The following is a 19,945-nucleotide window of genomic DNA, read 5'->3' as shown; positions in this document are numbered from 1 at the left end:
GGACCATTGCATAAAATTGTTAGTTATTTTCCTGACCTATGTTTATGGGTTTTTTTTTTCTTTTTTTAATTTGAGTGTTGGGGATCAAACCCAAGGCCTCACATATTCTAAGCAAGTTCTTCCCCAATGCTAAGCTACATCCCCAAGCCCCTCTTGTTCTACTTTTAAAACACCCTGAGGCTGAAGATGTATCCAGGGGAAAATATCATTGATATTTTAATTATTTATATCTAGAATTTCTTTATATGTAAAGTACATTCTTCAGCTTGTCTATGGTATCACATTTACCAGTGTGTTCTTGTTCTCATAGATTTAACTGAACTCAATTTCCTTTTTACTCATAGTTTATTTATATAAAACTGTTTTCAGGAGTTTTTCATCATTTATCTTAGAACTCATTACACTTTTCCAGACCAGTTATTCTTAGGAAGTTGTATCTTTTCTGACTTCTGATGTTTCCCACCATCATCCTCACTAGTAAGAGGGGACTTATCACTTACCCCACAGGTTTACTTCATTTATGGGCTTGTTTGAAGTCTGTATATGCTTCAGGTAGCCCATATATGTCTTTTTTAAAATTCTTCTATGATTTATTTTATCACAGTGCTGAAAACTGAATTTAGGTATTTGTTCGAGGTACATTGTTACTATTGAATGATAACCAAGAGGAGAAGAGATAAATGTAATATCAATCTTACCTAGTTCATGAAAAGACAAATATGAACTTATTTTCCTTATGTGCAAATCTTCTTAACATATGCATTGTTAATCAAATACATACTATCTGCTAGACACATATACTTTTTCTTCAAAAATGTTTTTAAAACCAGCAATTTATATTGTTCTTTTCTTTTAGAAATCCATTCCATTCTCTTGGCAACATAAAAAAAGCAGGTTCATTTATGAGTCAATATAACAGAAGTACTCTGGCAAAAATTCATTATCATACAACAGTAACAATGTACCTTGAACAAACACCTAAATTATATTAGGAATAATTATTCTATGTCCTATAGAAGCACACTGGTACCTAGGAAGATAAATGTGTTTTTTTAGATCTCTTTTTGGGCACTAAAAGATTTTGCAGAAAACCAAACACTTGCCAAGTGCAGTGGCACATGGCTCTTGGTAATCCCAGCCTCTTAGAAGGCTGAGGCAGGAGGATCATGAGTTAAAGCCAGCCTCAGCAATTTAGCAAGGCCCTAAGCAACTTAGCAAGATCCTGTCTCTAAATAAAATATTAAAAAAGGCTTAGTGGTTGAGCACCCTGTGTTCAATTCCCACCTCCAAAAAAAAAAAAAAGAAAGAAAGAAAACACTTTCTTGGAGGCATCCATTGTGGATATAGTAACAAATGTCCATCTTAAGAGGTACAAGGAATTCTTAATTTGGACATAATCACTCAAAATTCAGTAAAAGAATTCGTCTGCATATTTACAAAGACAGGAAATTACTGTCTGCTTCTACATAATATGAAGGTAAGCAGGTAGGCAAGAAAAATCATAAACCCCAGGGTTACTGTATAAATTACTTTATTCTCTTGGATTGTTGAACCCTGAGAGCAAAGAACATTGAAACTAGAAAGATGACTCATGGATCCGATGCTTAGCTGGCCCTGAGAATTCTTACCAATATTGGTGTTTCCACCTCCAGATACCCCTGGACAGATAGGACAGCACTCCCCAGGGGGAGTCACAGCATCAGCACAAGGGAGATCTTCCTCACACTCTATCTTGTCACAGAGAATGGCTCCTCTGTCACAGACACAGATATCACAAGGAGCAGGCTTCCAAATGTCCTTGTTTAAGTATATATGGCCATTTTGATTGCAGGTCTCTTCATAACCACCTTCATCATCTAAAGTAAAAAGAAAAAAAAAAGGAGGTTAGTAATCTGAAATTTGGGAATTTGGGAAATGTTTTTGATTGATGAGTCATTTGGGGAATTCTAAAAAATTCTGAGCTAAGAAGTAACCTCCCAAGGAGAGAAAACTTATTCTACCTAGCAGTTACATCCAATAGTATAATTCATCATCTAATAATGATAATACTTACATCCTCTGATGATAGGGGAAGAAAAAAAATAATCCAAACAAGTTATACTTCTTAACCACATAATGCTTCCTACAAGATTGTATTTTTAATGATTTAAATGATAAATATTAGATTAATGAAGAGAGATAAAAGCAAACCACTTGAAAAGGGAGATAAAAAATAATATTTCAAAAGAGAATATAAAATTTTCTTTTCTGGTGAACTCTATATGATCTTCAACTTACTAGAAATTTTAGATTAGTAAACTCTATATCAAGAGACAGTATGTATGCATGGACCAAGGAGGAAAATTCCAAGAAAGATGTATAGGCTTATTGATATTATTTCAAACATAAAGTGAAAAAAAAGATAATCACTTCCTATTTCATGGACTAGATTTCCATTAATCTGCCTAAACAAAAGGTACTTACTAAATTGTAACAGAAATGCAAAATTTATACAGATAATGAATCAATAATCTTTGCATTGAAATTAACTAAGAAAAGTTATAACCAAAACAACATAGGGTGTTATTACATAATATCTGCCAAATACTTTTCCATATTGAAATAAAAGTTAAAGAAAGATTAGGAAATATATATATATATATATATATATACATGTGCATTCATAGTAGTAATAGTTCTGTTATACATTTAATATCCAGTAAACATATACTTTATATCTTTAACTTTGTGATTTTTAAAAGAAACCAAATAGTAGTATTTTAACACATAAAGTTGATCATATCATCCTTGCTTACATCATTCAGGAGCTTCCCATCTACTTAAATTCAAAAATCTTCTATTAAGGCAAAGGTTTTCCTTTCCTGCCCTTGCACAAATTGATCTGTTGCCTAGTACTATTTATTTCTTTTATCCAAGGCTCTCATGGCCAGCTGTCATGCCTTGCTTATCACCTTTCCCCAAAATACTTCCTGACTACCCAATAAGAATTTCTTTACTGCATCAATATGCTTCCTCCTAACTCTTTAATGCATTCATTCAGCTACTCATTGGTTTCTTACAATTAGAATGATCTAAATTATTTTCACTTTATTTCCTTATGTCCTCCACTAGATAATAAACACCATACAGTTGTGGACCAGGAGTACCTTGTTCCTCATAGCATTTCCAATGCTTAGCACTACATCTTTAGAAGAACCTCCACTCAACATTTCTCAAATGGAAATGGAGGGAGGGAATCTAAATAATGGCTCTATAACTTTTTTATAATCAGGCTTTTGTTTTATTTTTGTGTTTTTTTAACTTATTGGTTCTTTTTAGTTATGTATGACAATAGAATCAATTTTAATATGATTATACAAGTATGGAATATATCTTATCTAGTTAGAATTCCATTCTTATGGATGTACATGATGGTGGGATTCAATGTGTAAGTTTTTATATATGTACATAGGAAAATTGTGGCAGTGGAATGAACCTGACATAATGGTTTGCTAACTTAATCTCACAGTATTAACTTTGGACTGTGAAAAAATAAAATTTAAATGTATATTCATAATTAATTTTTGAAAGGTATCATTTGGAATATAAATATACTCAAATGATAATGCAGAACTAAATGAAAATTACTTAAGGTTAAGATAGCCATGTTAACCCAAGAACATACCTATACAATTTGTATTTATCAATTATATTTATCAACAAAACCAGTAAAACATTTTTCTCAGTGCTTTATGGAATACTTCGCTTCATATATTTGTTCTATCATGAGAGATATTTGGCAAATGAAAATCATTTCAAAGCACTACATATTTACAGTTTGTAAGCTATTTTATAAGAAGGATGTTCTTTCTAATATGTTTCATCATTACCAGAAGACTTTTACCACGTGGTAAACAGTTAAAAAACAAAATATTCACAATGCTATCAGAAGCATCAAAACCAAGAGGAAAAGAGGACTCATGTTTTTATGTGCTTTTCTGTAAGGTTATTGTGAAAATCAGTGAGGAATGTAAATATCAAATAAGTAGCATGATGATTAGATGAATAATCATTTTAAAACAATGTAGCTCTGTGACAAATATTTCCAAAAACTTGACCTGCATTAAAAAAAAAAGCGGGCAGGATGGCAGGGCTACATCCATAGTTCTTTGAACAGTTATAATTAAGCAAATAAGAAATAAATTAAAATAACTTTGCTCATTCAGCTTTATGATTGAGAAAGACATATTGATTTACAAGTGTTAAATACCACAGTCTGAAAAATGTGAAACACTGTAAGCACAGTTAGCTTGTTCCTCCCTTCCACACCCTGGGTGGCAACAGGTGTGGGAAAAGGGAATTAACATTCACACACATTTATGGAAAGATAAGTGGGTAAGTGTCTAGAAGTGAACATGCAAAATATTGAAAGCATATGCATTATGTCCTCAAAAATATGTATTACCATTGTGGAATGTAATGTGTGTAATATATATATAAAATAGTAATATATGCCATGTATAATTTTGTGGAGTGTTACTTTTATTTATGTAATAAATAAAAATAATATAGAAATTATAATCTATTAATATTAATTGAGCAGAATTAACATATTTTTAAAATTATAATATAAAAATTTGTTATTATAATAAAATGTAAGATCATTGGAGACATATGTAGACATATGCTATATCACTGATGAAATACATATTGGGGATAGCGAATATACAAAACAAAAACAATATGGCATGCAATAAGGTTGACAAGTAGATATCATTAAAGTGTGTGAGACACCTTTCAGGGAGTGGCTCAATGCTGTTCTTCTTGGCTCCTTCCAGGTTGAATTAAAAAGATACACTTTCTCAGTCCTGTGCTAACACATAGAAGGGCAGGTTCTTCCGGGAAATTTAGGACAAGGTGACCTCAACCCAAGGGGCAAAGAAATGGGTCACTATATTGCTTTCTTTAAATGGAAATGTTAAAATGTAGTTTTATAGTCTGATTCATCTCTTGTCTCTCTCCCCTGAGAATTTATAATTAAATTTAAGATAATGTGGAAATTTAGTTGGAATGCTTTTAAATGGCAAGGAGATGAAAAACCACATTCACTGCCTTCTCTTGACCCACACAAGAATCCACACACATCACAGAGGGCTTGAAAACTCATTGAACTCTCACTGTTCATGTCTGAATGAAAGACACATGCAGAGAAACAGTGGGTAGAAAATATAGGGTGTCCAGCAGTTTTCACAATTCCACATGGTAGTTTGTACCATATGATTAGATCATCCCCCTTTTGTTTTGTACATAGATGTTTATTTAAATGAAAAGTAAAATAGAAAACAAAATTGTAGCCAATTTGTTGAAAAAAATTGCAGTGAAGTTGTAGTGACATAATAATTCACATATTACTATTTCACAGTAAAATAAAAATAACTAAGAAAATTTTCACATAATTTTCTAAGAAATTCTGTCTTCTTGAGTCCTCTAACCAAATCATAAAATTAACCCAAGCTGACATCTGAAGCCTTGATCTGAGGCTGAAGTAAAAAATACACATGTATTTACTTAAAGTATTTGTGTAAACAAGTATTTCATACAGTATGAAAAAGAGCTCCAACATTGCAGTTTTTTCCTATTTGTATTTTTTGCTATTTCTGGCTAACTTTTTCAAAATTTAGAAGGATAGGTAGAAATCTGATAGTAGTTTCTCTATTTTGTAGATTCTAGGTTTGTGTACTTGCAAATTTTATCTTTCAAGCTACAAGATTCTTTCCCCCTAACTGAACATTTCAACAAATTGAATCTATGATGACTTCATCTCTATGAAAGTCCTGGCACTGATACCCTAGAAGAGATATATTTCATCTGACTTCATTTTATTTGAAATCAACCCAATTGTCCTGTATGTTTCATATTCTCATAGATTTATCTTTCGTAAATCTTATGTGCTTTTAAATTTAATTAAAATTCAGTTCTTAATCACTAGATGGCAGACCAAATCCACCACCTTATTATAATAGACAATTGGAAAGTTCTCCAAATGGCTGTTTGCCAGCTATAGGCTACACCCTGCCTCTCCATGCCTTCCTATACAGTACTTTTTTGTGTGCAGAAAAGCCTGTATAGACATGGCCACATTGAAACCTTTGGACTGACCCAGAGATAGGCAATTCTAAATCACATGGCTAAAGTTCTCACTTGCAGAAACTAAAGAAAATATTTGTACAGCTCTGATCATAGCACAATTATGCATTATGACTAAAACATGGAAGCATCCCAAGTGCTATTAGCTTTTAAAAGTTAACTAAAATTCTTCCTTGCACACGTAACGTAAAGGGCTTGTGTGTTACAAGAATGTTAAATCTCTTACACATATGAGTGTGTATCCAAATTGTTTGCCCCTACTGGACTGTGAATTGCTTGGCATCCAGAGCAGTGCTAATCTCAGCAAGCTTTACACTTAGTGTCTTTGATAAATGCATTTGTATCTTCGATGAATGCATAAGGGAATGAAGGAAGAAAAATAACTAGTTCATCCATATGCTTATTTAAAAGATAGCACTTTTAGCTGTCTTCCCTGAACTTCCTACAGAGGATTGCATTTAGGGCTCTCACTTAGAATGAAAAGGAAATGGGTCGCATGGTCTTTCTTGCCAAGGGTGTCTCTGATGTCCAGACCTCTGGGCAGCCAGAAAAGAGGAAGACTGTGTCAGTCATAACAGCTCATATTTTAAACAATCACCTTCCTGAGCCAGCTGACCTATGTCCCTTCTGGGGTTGTGAAGGTTTGGACTGACATTATTTAAAGCTTCCCTGACTGTGAAAGTCTTTGAACTGTCACAAAGGAGGTAGCAACAAAGCATCTCATGTATGACTCTGGACCAAGCCACAGTCCGCCTTCAACAATGCACAGGAAAACTCCAGCTGATGGGTGGGTTCCAGAGACTCCAAAGAAATCTCTCCCTTCCTTCAGCTCTGGAGCAGTATTGAGCTCCATAAGGGAAAAGCAATGAGGGAGAGGATTCATTTCTTCCTTTACAACCTAATGAACAAATGCCAATGATCCTGCCTCCATTATTTCTTTATGTAATCCTCAAAGTTTTAAAAGTTAGGAACATATGAAGCAACCAGTTGAAGGGTTCAGCTACATACTTTGATAATTTCTTTCCTCCTGAACCTCAAGGTCTGTGGGATGGTAGGTGGGTAGTTGGATAGGGGGAAGGCCTAGGGAGGTTTTTGTTTTGTTTTGTTTAATCTCATGTTCTTCAATCTACTTGACAGTTTTACTTTCTAATGACCACCTCCATATGTAAGTCTATTTCCAAGCTACTTATCCAAATTATTACTTTTTTATGTTCTCCTTCTTTCATTGTACCAACTGAGTAAGAACAGGCATTCAATGATTATTTGAGTTGAAATAAATTTCTGCTCCAATAATGGCAATCATATTACATTATAAAACAATTATAATAATTAACTTTTTGTTTGTTTGTTTATTTGTTTGTTTGTTTGAGTGGTACTAGAAACTGAACCACAGAGCTGCATCCTAGCCCTTTTATTTTTTGTTTTGAAACAAGGTCTCTATGTTACTCAGGATGGCCTCAAACTTGCTATCCTCCCACCTCAGCCTCCAAAATTGCTGGGATTATAGGCATGAGCTATAAAGTTAGAAAATAACTTTTAAACATTTTCTTGAAATCCAAGAAAGTGAAAAGAAGACAAGTCACAATATTTCAGTGCAGCATTCACATAAAGCATGTTTAAATAAATTGTGAAGATGGTGGCTTCTTCAATGAAGCCATTAAATGCATTTCAATCTCATGTGCAAAGGCTTTTCAGTTAACCAGTAAAACTGCTGTTTTTACTTTACTTAAAATGGAAAATATAAAAAGGAAAAACTCATATTAGGGACTACCTCGGTTTCTTTCCATGTACCACTGGGAAATCTAAATGTGGCCAAAATGTGAAACTAGAACTACAGATATTACACATGCAATGCTCGTCTACAATTCTATCTTGAAGATTGAATTTCAAGCAGCTAATGCATTTGACATAGTTGTTTTTTTTTTCCGAACACATGGCTCAAACTCCTGCATAGCTGCAAAAACACCACAAAGAAAACTGAGTCCACCTTCTATTCTATACACTAGAAATTTAAGTAGTAACAACTATAGCAAATCCTAGTCTCATCCTTAAATTTAATCCTCAAAGTCTAAGTTAGTGCATGTGCTATGACAAAGGCTGTGCCCCCCCTTAATACATAAACGATTTTGAGTTGTTTTGAATGAAGTTTGTCTATTTCATCTCTCTCCACCATGATATTCCTTGATATAAAAGGGAGAGCCAAAAACATGTCTAACTATTTCTCTTTTGAAGCATAGTTTCAAGGCTTCCATGGAGTCCAGAGATTATGTAAGTAACATATCATTATATAATATCTACTTTATAGATTTTCTTCATCTCCTGTAAGTCTTAGCTGCAATGCTAGTCTCTCCATAGAGCTTACTTTGACAATCTTAGAAAAGGCAGCAAATTACTCCCCCCCCACCCACCCACACACACACAAAAAAAACATAACACTCTCAATCCAACAATTCTTAGTCTTTCCCCACCCTTCTCTTTTTTCTTGGTACAGGGATTGAACCCTGGAAAAGGGGTACTCAATCACTGAGCCACATTCTCAGCCCTTTTTATGTTTTATTTAGAGACAGGGTCTTGCTGAGTTATTGAGACCGGCTTTGAATTCATAATCCTCCTGCCTCAGCCTTCAGGACCACTGGGATTACAGGTATGTACCACCACTCCCAGCTGTCTTTTTCTCCTTTTTTTCTTTTTATGTAGTAGTTATCACTTTCAAACATACCATATCATTTGATGTAGTATATTTATTGTTTGTCTCTTCATGAAGGAATCCTAACTCTGTAAGGGCAGATATAATTTACTGTTTTATTTCATTCATGTCCTGATATCCTAGAATAGTGTCAGAACTATAGTAGATACTCAAAAAATAGTTATTGAATTAATTTAGTGAATATTAGTTGTAGTTCAAGACATTTTAGGTGATACAGTTATTTTGTAAAGCTCTTTGGTGAATTAAAAAGGGACTTCTATATCCAAAGCAAATTGTAATAATAAGGAAATGATTTGGACAAAATTGGATGCAAAATGATTTGCTTCAGACCTGAACTATTACATGGTTTTTAAAGAAAATCTTCCTTTTAGTTGCTTATTTGGATGAGAGTCATAACTACAGGAATATAAAATACATTGAATTGTGAGATTATGTATTAATATCACAGATATTTTATCCTAAGATGAACATATAGTTTTACTCATTTTTATAACTTAGAAGTACTACTGTGTTTTAAGATACTATTCAGTATGAAATACACACATCTCTATAAAATTAAACGGTTTTAAAGACAAGACATCATCAACTCTGTATCTTGTTATTTCTTCACAGTTTCATTTGCCTTCCCTTCTCATATTCCTTGTCAGAGAAAACTGGGCCTCTAGGGAATAACTAGATATTGTAGTCAGCTTATTTCTTCCAATTTTCATTCTTTATTCACTTATTCTTTAATCACTGCCCTTACCCTTTAACAAATTGAAATTTCTTTTGCAATCAACTAAACATTCTACAGTTCTTAAAGGCTTTTTGATCCAATTCATTTCACTACTGAGGGTTCTGAAATATTTTCAAGGAAATTCCTAAAGAGAATTCAAAGGGCTGCCTCTTTCTTCACTATCTATCTGAAAATGCATGCTGGTAGTGGGGGATGGTGGTGGATATAGGGAGAGCAGGACTAGTATTTCCATCCAGAAGGTGTATTTGCTAATTTTATCCACCTGGATATATCTAGTGACTTCAACTAATACACAATTTTGTTCTGATCTACATAGATACAATTTAAATCTACTTTGTAATTATTAAAACTTAGGTGGTATCAGTGAAGAATTGTTTTAGTCAGCTTTTTCACTGCTGAGACTAAACTGAACTGACAAGAACAATTTTGGACATAAGGAAAAGTTTATTTGGCACTCACAGTGTCAGAGGTCTCATCCACAGATGGCCAACTCCATTGCTGTGGACCCAAGGTGAGGAGAACATCATGGCGGAAGGGTATGGTGAATGAAAGTATCTCAGAACATGGCATCAGGAAGCAGAGACAAAATATAAACCCCAAAGGCACGCCTCTAGTGACCCACCTCATCCAGTCACACCCTAGCTGCTCATAGTCACCACCCAGTTAATCCATTCAAGTGGATTAATTCACTGATAGGTTAAGGTTCTCATAACCCAATCATTTCACATCTTAACTTTCTTGCCTTGTTTCATACAATGAGCTTTTGGAGGATATCTCATATCTAAACCTTAACAAGAATGGAAAATAAAAATGGATTTGACCCTTCTTTCTGGCATTCCCATGTCACTTCCACAGAAGATTTCAGACTCAAAGTGAGACTATAATCATTCTAGAACCTAAGTCTATCTATCAATCTTCATATTCAATTTGTCCTTTATAAGGAATATTTATGATTCATACAATCCAACTTATGACTTGTAGGTTTAAGACTTAATGTGTATCAATCTCAAAGTCGGCTGGATGTCATAGCAAAATTTGGTAAGAGAAAGAGAAATTGTTGCCTTCACTGGAAAATTATGTTAATAACTTTCTAGATGTACAGCAAAGTTCTTCATTGGGAAACTTCTGGGCTTATAGGGTGAACAAAAGACAAGAAAAGCAAAGGGGGAAGGGGAGGGGGAAGAGAGAGAGGGACAAGGGAAGGAGACTAGAAGACCAACAACTATGACATTTTCTTCCTTTATAATTCCACTTCATGGATGAAGATTTAGAAGTCTCTTTAGCAAACAACAGAATTAAACTAGAGATATTTTCTTATCCTATTATTTGATAGGAAAAATACAAATACTGAAATCCAAAGTTTTGACTATAATTTCATGTTCTTCTGAAGAGTTCTGTTTTCCTTAATAAATAAATGGAGACAAAATTAGAACTATTACAAAGATGAAATGTGAATATGCATAAATCTCATTAGAATTTCAAAAGCATCAGGTTATTAATAATTAATGTTATTCCTTTTAGGTTTTTTTAAATTTTGAATTTAGTCATTATCATTCAATTCATATTTTAATTTTGTAACTTTCTTTACATATGTATGGGATGATTTAGAGTTTACAAAACTTGTGATAATTTGTTTTATTCCGACTAGCTATAGAATGCTTACTTGTACTAACACAGTGGTTAGCAAGTAGTGACATCAGGAAAAAATACAGAATACTTGTTAAACTGAGGACAGAATAAAAGGACATATTAATTAGATTGTTTGCCAGTTAACTACTTATTACTAAATTAATAAAACAAAATTAATAAAGCAAAAGTATGGCTCAATTCTCTACTTATTAACATATAGGAAAAGGCAAAATTCATGAGCCTTCATTTCTTGGGAAAAAGAAATGTTCAGGGATGTCACAAATAAATTTGCCATAAAGTCTTACTGCAAGTTAATTCCCCAAAATTGTCAATCTGCAAAAAGAAGTAGAAGCTTTGCTCAATTTATTTCGTCAATATTTATTTCTCCATCAGATTTTAGTATATACTTGTCTACTAAAAGAGCAAACTTTGGATCAGGCAATGAGCCATTAGGAGTCCATCTGTCTTGTCAGAAACAAACAATATACACAAAAGCTGCAAAGGTAATGAACCATTCTGATAAAAGAATAATTTTGTACACATGTATATTTCAGTAGTACATTCTGGAAATTTTACATACACATTGCTATTCATAAACTCAATTCTTTCTTTTTCTTTTAAGCTGAACAAAAACAAATTTATTTTTTTTACCATTCTGGAGACTGGAAATTCTAAGATTAGGCCAGATTGAGGGTCTAGTGTATTCAGGTATTCTGGCTTATAGACAACAACTTCTTGCTGTATCCCCATATGGTAGAAAGTGTAAACAAGTTTCTTTGCACATATTATATAAGGTAACTAATCTCATCCATAAGGACTGTGACTTCATGACCTGATCACCTCCCCAAAGGCCCTGTTTTCCAATGCCATCACCTTGGGGATTGAGATTTCGTCATATGAATTTTTCCCCCCTTTTAAATTTGTTCTTTTTAGTTATACATGACAGTAGAATGTATTTTGACATATTTTACACACATGGAGTTTAAGTTCCCATTCTTGTAGTTGTACATAATGTGGAGTTACAGTGGTCATGTATTCATACATGAACATAGGACAGTAATGTCCGATTCATTCTATCTTTCCTATTCACATCCCTCCTCCCTTCCCTTAATTCCCCTTTGTCTAATTCAGAGTGCTTCTATTCTTCCCTTATCACCACCCCCTGCCCCCACTTTATTGTGAGTTAGCATCTGCATATCAGAGAACATCCAGCCTTTGGTTTTAGGGGGATTGGCTTATTTCACTCATCATGAAAGTCTACAGTTCCATCCATTTACCAGCAAATGCCATAATTTCATTTCTCTTTATGGCTGAGTAATATTCCATTGTGTGTGTGTGTGTGTGTGTGTGTATCACATTTTCTTTATCCATTTATCTGTGGAAGGGCACCTAGTTGGTTCCATAACTTAGCTATTGTGAGATAAGCTACTATAAACATTGATGTAGCCCCATCACTGTAGTATGATGATTCATAAATTCAATGGTATTTTCTCATTAACCTCTATGTCTGTTGGAGATTTTTGAATTACTGATCCTTATCCTGAAAATCTTTCTTTGTGTTTTGAGAACTCTTTACTTATGGCTATTTATTTTCAGTAATTGCAACTAAGTCTTAAGAACACCAGTCTGGTGGGGAGGGTGCATGGAGTAGGAAAGATGGTGAAATTAGATGGATATTATCCTAGGTATATGTATGACTGCAGGTATGGTGTGATGCTACATAGTGTACAACCACTGAAATGAAAAGTTGTGCTGCAATTGTGTACAATGAATCAAAATGCATTCTGCTCATATATACCTAAAAAAATAATTAATTTTTAAAAAAGAACACCAGTCTGAAGATTTCCTAAACTCCAAACAAAACAATCTTCAATCATTTGGGGAATAAAGTTTTTTCATAAAAACAGATGTCAAATAAGTTAGGAGTGAAAGGAATACAGACTTCTGAATGACATTAAATTTTATTAAGACCTTGTCAGCGACTTAACTGTCCTTCAGTGTCCTTTTCATAATGGAACATATTTTCAAACCCTTAGGATCTGGACAGTCTGAGTACACAGCAGGGAGAAAGGAGAAATCTCCAAATGTACATCATCCAATGAACCCTCAGGATATAGCAGCTAGAATGTCTAAAACCACAGTACTGAGATTCCCTCTGTGGGTTTAGTTCTCTTTGGATGCTTTAGTCTTCCAATGCCTTCAGCATTAAGAATGTTTCCAAATTATAAAATAAATGCATTGACTTTTGAAACAGACATCAAAATAATATAATGCATGCATTTTGATGTCATTTTTTATTCAACAAATCCTTATTATCTGTTACCTTGCCAAGCACTGAGAACACAGAGCTAAGGTAATGAATTCCTTCCTACCTTTAGGAAGCTTAAAGACTGGCAAGGACTCCAGGGCAGTAGTTAGAACACTATTCTTCACATATAAAACTGGAGGTAAACCCAGGGTATTACAGAACTTAGGACAGGCATCTCCTCTGGCAAGAGTTGTGTGACTCAAGTTCTGTCATTTCCTTATTTTCTTTCTTTAATTTATTATTTTGAGTGTTACTCTTTTTTAACTGAGAAAATTAAAATCCAAAGTGATTTTTTCCAAAAACTCACTTCCAAGCTGTATAATATTGCTATCCTTGGCTCACTCCTAGTAACTGGCAATGGATTCCTTTTCACTGCCAAATAAGAAACAGGGTACTTCCTCAAACCTATGACTCCTATTTCAATTTCTTTACCATTTTTCCCCTTGCCTAAGGGAAAAACAACAGCACTTTTGTTTCTAAATCAACCAGTGTGTCCAGAGTAGGTGCTTTGGAAGTAGAGCAGTGTAGCCCGTCAGTCAGAGGACCAGCCAGCCTTACAGAAGCCAGGACAGCCATGCATAGCAAGAAAGGGAAGAATCATTTGTTGCTGATGACTAACTCTGGCTACACTAGGATAAACTATAAACGTATTTTTCCAAGTCCTGCTCCACTGCCATTTTTCAAGTTGAGGTACAGAATTCTGGATCATACTGTGTTGACATTTTATTTATTTAGACAAAAAAATAATAATAATGTATAATGTCTTGTTTGAAAGAATCTGAGTTTCTTCCTTGGATGCTAGTTTATAATTTAGTAAATACTACTAATAATAAGGATATCAAATACCTACTTTTATATTTAGAAAATCCATTTATACCCATTTAGATACTACTTAAGTACTTATGAAGAGTCTACTTACTGTAGACTTGATTGTGTCCCATGCCTGAGAGATTCTAAAGTAAAAGATGCGCAATGTACTCCAGAAGGGGTTTTATTGAGAAAATAAATGGGAAGTACTTAAATATTAGGCTTTTGACAAATATTCACTAATTTTTCCAAGTGTATTTTCTTTCCAGTTATTTCCCTAATGACTACAATTAGTAAAGGCAGAAAATAGTTTGTATAAAATACTAGGTTTGAGGATATAATAAATCTGAAAAGAGGAGATCACTATAAGCTGAAATTGTCCGCAGAGGGGTGAATGGAAGGAAGTGGGTTCTTGAGCAGGCCTTGGAAAAGATGAGGAATTTGAGATGAAGATGAGGAGACAGGGAAACCACATAAAAGAGGCAGGAGAGGATGGGAAACAGGTCATATAGGTAGGATTAGGAGGGGATGGTTTAACTTCAAGAAAAAGAGGCTATAGAATTCTTGTTTAAAATGATACCTCAGCCCATAGTAAGGTTTTTATGACTTGCCACCTGAAATTTGACTATTCTTTTGTCTGTGCCCTGATCTCATTTTTTCCATACACTTAACAAAGTGCCTGTGACATTCTGTGACTCTTGTTTATTTACATGCAAACTCTACTGGGCTATACATTTATTCAAACAGAGAACATGCAAATTCTCTGTATATCATGTGTAGAATAATGCCAGATTCACTGGATGTAGAAGTCAACCGATAAATGTTTGTTGAATTGATGAATAAAGTTAATTAATATAATAATGTGTAAGTGGCTTTCTGAGACATAAAAAATGAAATTAATGACAGATTGGAAGCAAATGACACAAAGACCACTAGTTGAAATGGTATACTGGATTTAAGACAAATAGTAATTCTAGGAATGAAGAGAAAGGGTAAACTCATGAAAAGATACGTAGAAAATATACAGAAATTGATTAACAATGCAAGGGATAAGGTACTAGAAATTTTTTAAAATAATTTTGGAGTTTCAGGAATTAATGGGGGAAGTAATATTTATGTATTGAAGTGTGTTCCTCTAAAAAGATACGTTGAACCTAAATCTCAGTATCTCTGAATGTGACCTCATCTGGAAATAAGGTCCTTAAAGATAAAATTAGTCTAGATGAGTTTATACTGAAGGCCCTTAATCCAATAAAGCTGGTGTGCTTATAGGCAAGGAAAGAAGAGACCCAGAAACCTATGTATACATTTTTGCCATTTTAAGCCACACAGTTTGTGACGTTTATTATAGAAGAGCCCTAGAAGCCAATACAGATATCTAGAGCATAGGAGTATGGTCTGGAAATTAAATAAAATAAAAAGTTTTGGAAAATAAATAAATTTGTAAAAATTCTAAATACTATTTGAGACATTTCAGGTTGTACCTTAAGGAAAAAAATTAATTAGAAATATTCATTGCTGCAATTTACTGTGTTCTGAGTTATATTGAATGCCTTCCAAAAATTTTAATCCTAATAACCACTCTGGGAAGACTGGGGGTCAACCAAGATCACAAAGCACATGATTGGCAGAGCCAATAGTTGAGCAGTCACACCCTCTTAACCCTTACACTCTTATCTTTGACAACCAGACATCTGCTTCAGGGAGAGATTAAAGGAAAAAATGATCTTGCATAGATAAAATTTTAAAGTCACATACTGTGTAGATTTGAATAAGTAAATGTGATAAATTGACTAAAAGAGCCCACATGAAAGATAAAGAGCAACAGTCTATATTGATTCCAAAGAGGGGGAGGGGACAGGTAAAACATGGCTTACTTTAGAAATAAGAAAAGGGATAGATTAAGATGAATTTTGCAAAAATGAATTCATAATCAAAGAGAAGCAACTGAAACTTGAAATTAAGAATATGAATTCCATTCTTTCTATTCAGCTCCCAACTCTTAATGGTCAATATTTCATTTCCTGGTGCTTTGCTTGTGTAGCCACCAAATGTTACCATCCTAATATCCGGTAAAAATTCCCCTAGCTTTCCTGAGGCCTTGCAGGATATTGATGGAGGAAAACCATCTCCATGACTTGAATAAACTTCCAGGCATTTTAATGAGAATGGGTAGTAAGTGATTGCATACCAACTATTATTTTGTTCTTTTTTAGATTAGTTTATAGGGCACAGGAAATGAAATTTTCCCCAGAATATTTAGTTTACACTCTAATAAACATGACTTCCTTCATAGCAAACAATATATGTTATGTTCTCTATTTTATTTTAACTAAGCAGGTGATGCTGACAGCATCATTAAAGAAAATATTTTTTAAAATTGAACATTGAAAAATAGAATTTTTTTTTAAATTTTTTATTGTTGGTTGTTCAAAACATTACAAATTTCTTGACATATCATATTCCACACTTTGATTCAAGTGGGTTATGAACTCCCACCTTCCCCCCATACACAGATTGCAGAATCACATCAGTTACACATCCATTGATTTACATATTGCCATACTAGTGTCTGTTGTGCTCCGCTGCCTTTCCCATCCTCATAAATCGTTGAAAGTACATCACATTCAAGTCTCCATTTTCTTTCATTTTTCTGAAGTCTGAACTAGTCTACAAAGTTCCCAACTGAATTTCCTTTGTTTTGTTTTTCAATTTAATCTTTACTACGAGATTTGAAAATAGAAACATTCTCCAAGGACCAAGCTACAGTTTTAGGGTTTTTTGTTTGTTTGTTTGTTTAATAACTGTCAGGTTAATCATAATCTAATTGACTGGTTATAAGGATTAGAAATAAAAAGAAAAATGGAATAAGTGTAATTGCACATTTTGTTTTATAATATTAAAAGATGGCATGTGATCTAATAAAAATCTTAATCTGATAATTTGAATATTGATATAATAGAAGATAATTGGGCAAATTTAAATGTTTTATGGTACCAGTGACTGAGTTCTCTAATGGGATTTTCTGGTTCACTGCCATATATAAATGCTGATGGGATTTATTATGAGCTCAACCAAATTCATAACTATATATCTTATCAAATGATATGAAAAAAATGTGCTGGACACAAAGAAAAACTTATGTCACCAGCAGTATCCATCTAATGTTGTGGAGGTTCAACCATACCAGAATAAGATCTTTTGCATCATCTGGGATTGCCAACAGAGCAGTAGATTTAAAGATTATTATACCAGCAATATCTCTGGGAGTTAGAAATTCTAAGAAATAGAATCGTTCTTCACATTCATATCAAATTGGTATAGTGCTATGCATATTTATTCAACATTATTCTAACTTGTCTCATAAAATCAGGAGAAAAATTATTTGTCCTTTTTGAACCCTGGACTTTAGATTCCTTGGACTCTTTATTGAGTGAGTGAAGACGCAAACCAGAACCTAAAGGAATGTGAAATATGCACTAGATAGGGGCCCTGAAAGGCTTTGACAGAGTTTGGGGTCTCCAAAGAATAATCCACAGGAATGCACCAAGGAATTCTAAGGCCATGAGCAAAGAGACTAGATGGTCTTTATCCTTCCAACAAGTATTGGACACCTACTAAGATCATAACTTTATGCCAGCCTATGTATGATGAATTATAAACTCCATTATATATAGTTATCTTAAAAGTCATTAACTTAAAAATTGATTCTTTTATAAGAACTAGTTTAGACTTGAATGTATTCTGGTTTGCTTAAACTAACAATCATTGAGTTTATCTATCTTTAAAGCAAGTTCAAAGCCAGACTAAGCAACTTAGCAAGACCTTAATCAATTTAGTGAGACCTGTCTCAAAAAATAAAATGATCTGAAGGTCTAGGGATGTGGCTCAGGGATTAAGTGGCTCTAGGTTCAATACCCAGTAAAAAAAAAAAAAAAAAAAAAAACTAATATTAGTAAAAAAAAAAAGTCAGGGCATTGATAAGTTAGCAAAATGTATGTTATCTAAGTCAGTATATGTGTACATGGGGTATTAGGGTATTTACAATGGTAGTATTTCACATAATGGGAAGAGAACATAGAAAATTTATAGCATATATGATTATTAACACCAAATTCATGTTTTGTATTTAAAAATATCATTAAGATTTTATTAAAACTTTATTCCTCTTCCTTAAAATTAAAAGTTGTAAAATTTTATTGCTTTCCATGTTGCTAAACAAGAGTGGATTTCAAGAAAATATTGTAGCAATTAGAGGACATCAAGTAGCATATCCTGCAGAATGTCTTAAGAAGAAAGAGGAAATTAGATCTTTGGCTTCTGACACTTAAGAGAAAAAATTGTTTCCTAGAATGACAGTCAAATCTAATATCCATTAGAGAAGTAGCATTAAAGTAAGATAATTTTTTAAACTAAGGGACTAATAACACCAATAACAAAAATGGTCACATTTAACAAATGATAATTACATAATCTAGTGTGCTATGTAGAGGCTATGCCCTTGGCAGAATCAGGGAACAGATCAGGGTCTCCAAAGAACTATCCTCAGGAATACTCCAAGGAATGCTAAAACCAGGAGCAGAAAGAGTAGAAGGTCTTTATTCATTTGAGCACCTACTATATGCCATCTCTCTAGTAGGTACTAAAGATGAATAACAACAACAAAAAAGACATCATTCTAATTCCATGTAGCCATAGTCTAAAGAGGAAGACAAGCAATTTAAGTACATAGTGACAAGTATATAATTAAATACAGGATGCTAAGGGAGCATGCCAACATTGTTTAAGGCGTTTTGTGGGACAGTGAGGTTAGCCTTTCTAGTAGAAGTGATGTGTCAACCGAGATTTGAGAAAGAAGTTACATTTATCCAGCAACCATGTGTATTTCACTATATGTAATTCTATATTTAATTCACTATGGTTAGAAGGAAGATAGAGAAATAAAAAAGAAAGAAGAGAAAAAAAAGACATTGAGTGGTGGGGAATAGGGCAGGCTTGCAGAAAATGTCAGCCTCAGGTATGTGCACCATAGATTTTGAATGCACTTTGGTGTTCTTTCTTCAACTCCATCTTCAGTGTGAGTAGGACTTTGCCAATCCATACCAAGAGAATCAAGAATGGAGAAAGAGAAAATTTGCAATAAGCCTTCCAGATATATTTCTGACTATGAAACTAATCATTGGGAAATCCCAAAGAGGTAAAGTGAGGTAGGGGAAATGGAAATTAAGGAGTTGAGGAAATCTAGCTTTTTGTGTTATTTTGCTTTTTTCACCCTGGCACTGAAAATTGCTTGCTATGTAAGCTTTGGCAAATGACCTCTTTGATCATCAAATTTTTATATCTTCTCTGAAGATTGTTCTCAAAATCAAATAGATGTGAAAGTTGTTTGAAAAAATGAATATGTATTACTCAAACAAAAAATGTTATTACTTTGCACAAAGTTTCCCAGAGTGTCTTGCCTGCCTCAACCTCATTTATCTGTAGACATATCAAGTGCAGATTCATGTTCACCTCACTCCCTCCCATAGGGTCCTATAAGAATCTGGAATAGAACAAGGATGAAGAAAGAAATCATGCATTACATTATATTTGGTGGAAATCCATTCACATAGGACTATGATCACAATAGAAA

The 19,945-nt window shown here is 33.7% G+C and overlaps 1 protein-coding gene across 1 annotated transcript in view; it reads right to left on the bottom strand.

Moving 5' to 3' along the window:
- The window catches only part of Col5a2 (collagen type V alpha 2 chain), a 135,192-nt gene that overhangs the window by 67,392 nt on the left and 47,855 nt on the right, over nucleotides 1–19,945 (bottom strand). Inside the window, exon 2 of the mRNA XM_071618996.1 lies at nucleotides 1,629–1,856. Coding sequence (XP_071475097.1) covers nucleotides 1,629–1,856 — 228 coding nt within the window. The remainder of the gene's footprint in view (nucleotides 1–1,628; nucleotides 1,857–19,945) is intronic.

This window comes from Marmota flaviventris, chromosome 11 (assembly GCF_047511675.1).
Source record: "Marmota flaviventris isolate mMarFla1 chromosome 11, mMarFla1.hap1, whole genome shotgun sequence".
NCBI classification, from domain to species: domain Eukaryota; kingdom Metazoa; phylum Chordata; class Mammalia; order Rodentia; family Sciuridae; genus Marmota; species Marmota flaviventris.
The sequence above is the reverse complement of the archived record's forward strand: the minus strand, read 5'-3'. Positions and strand labels throughout refer to the sequence as shown.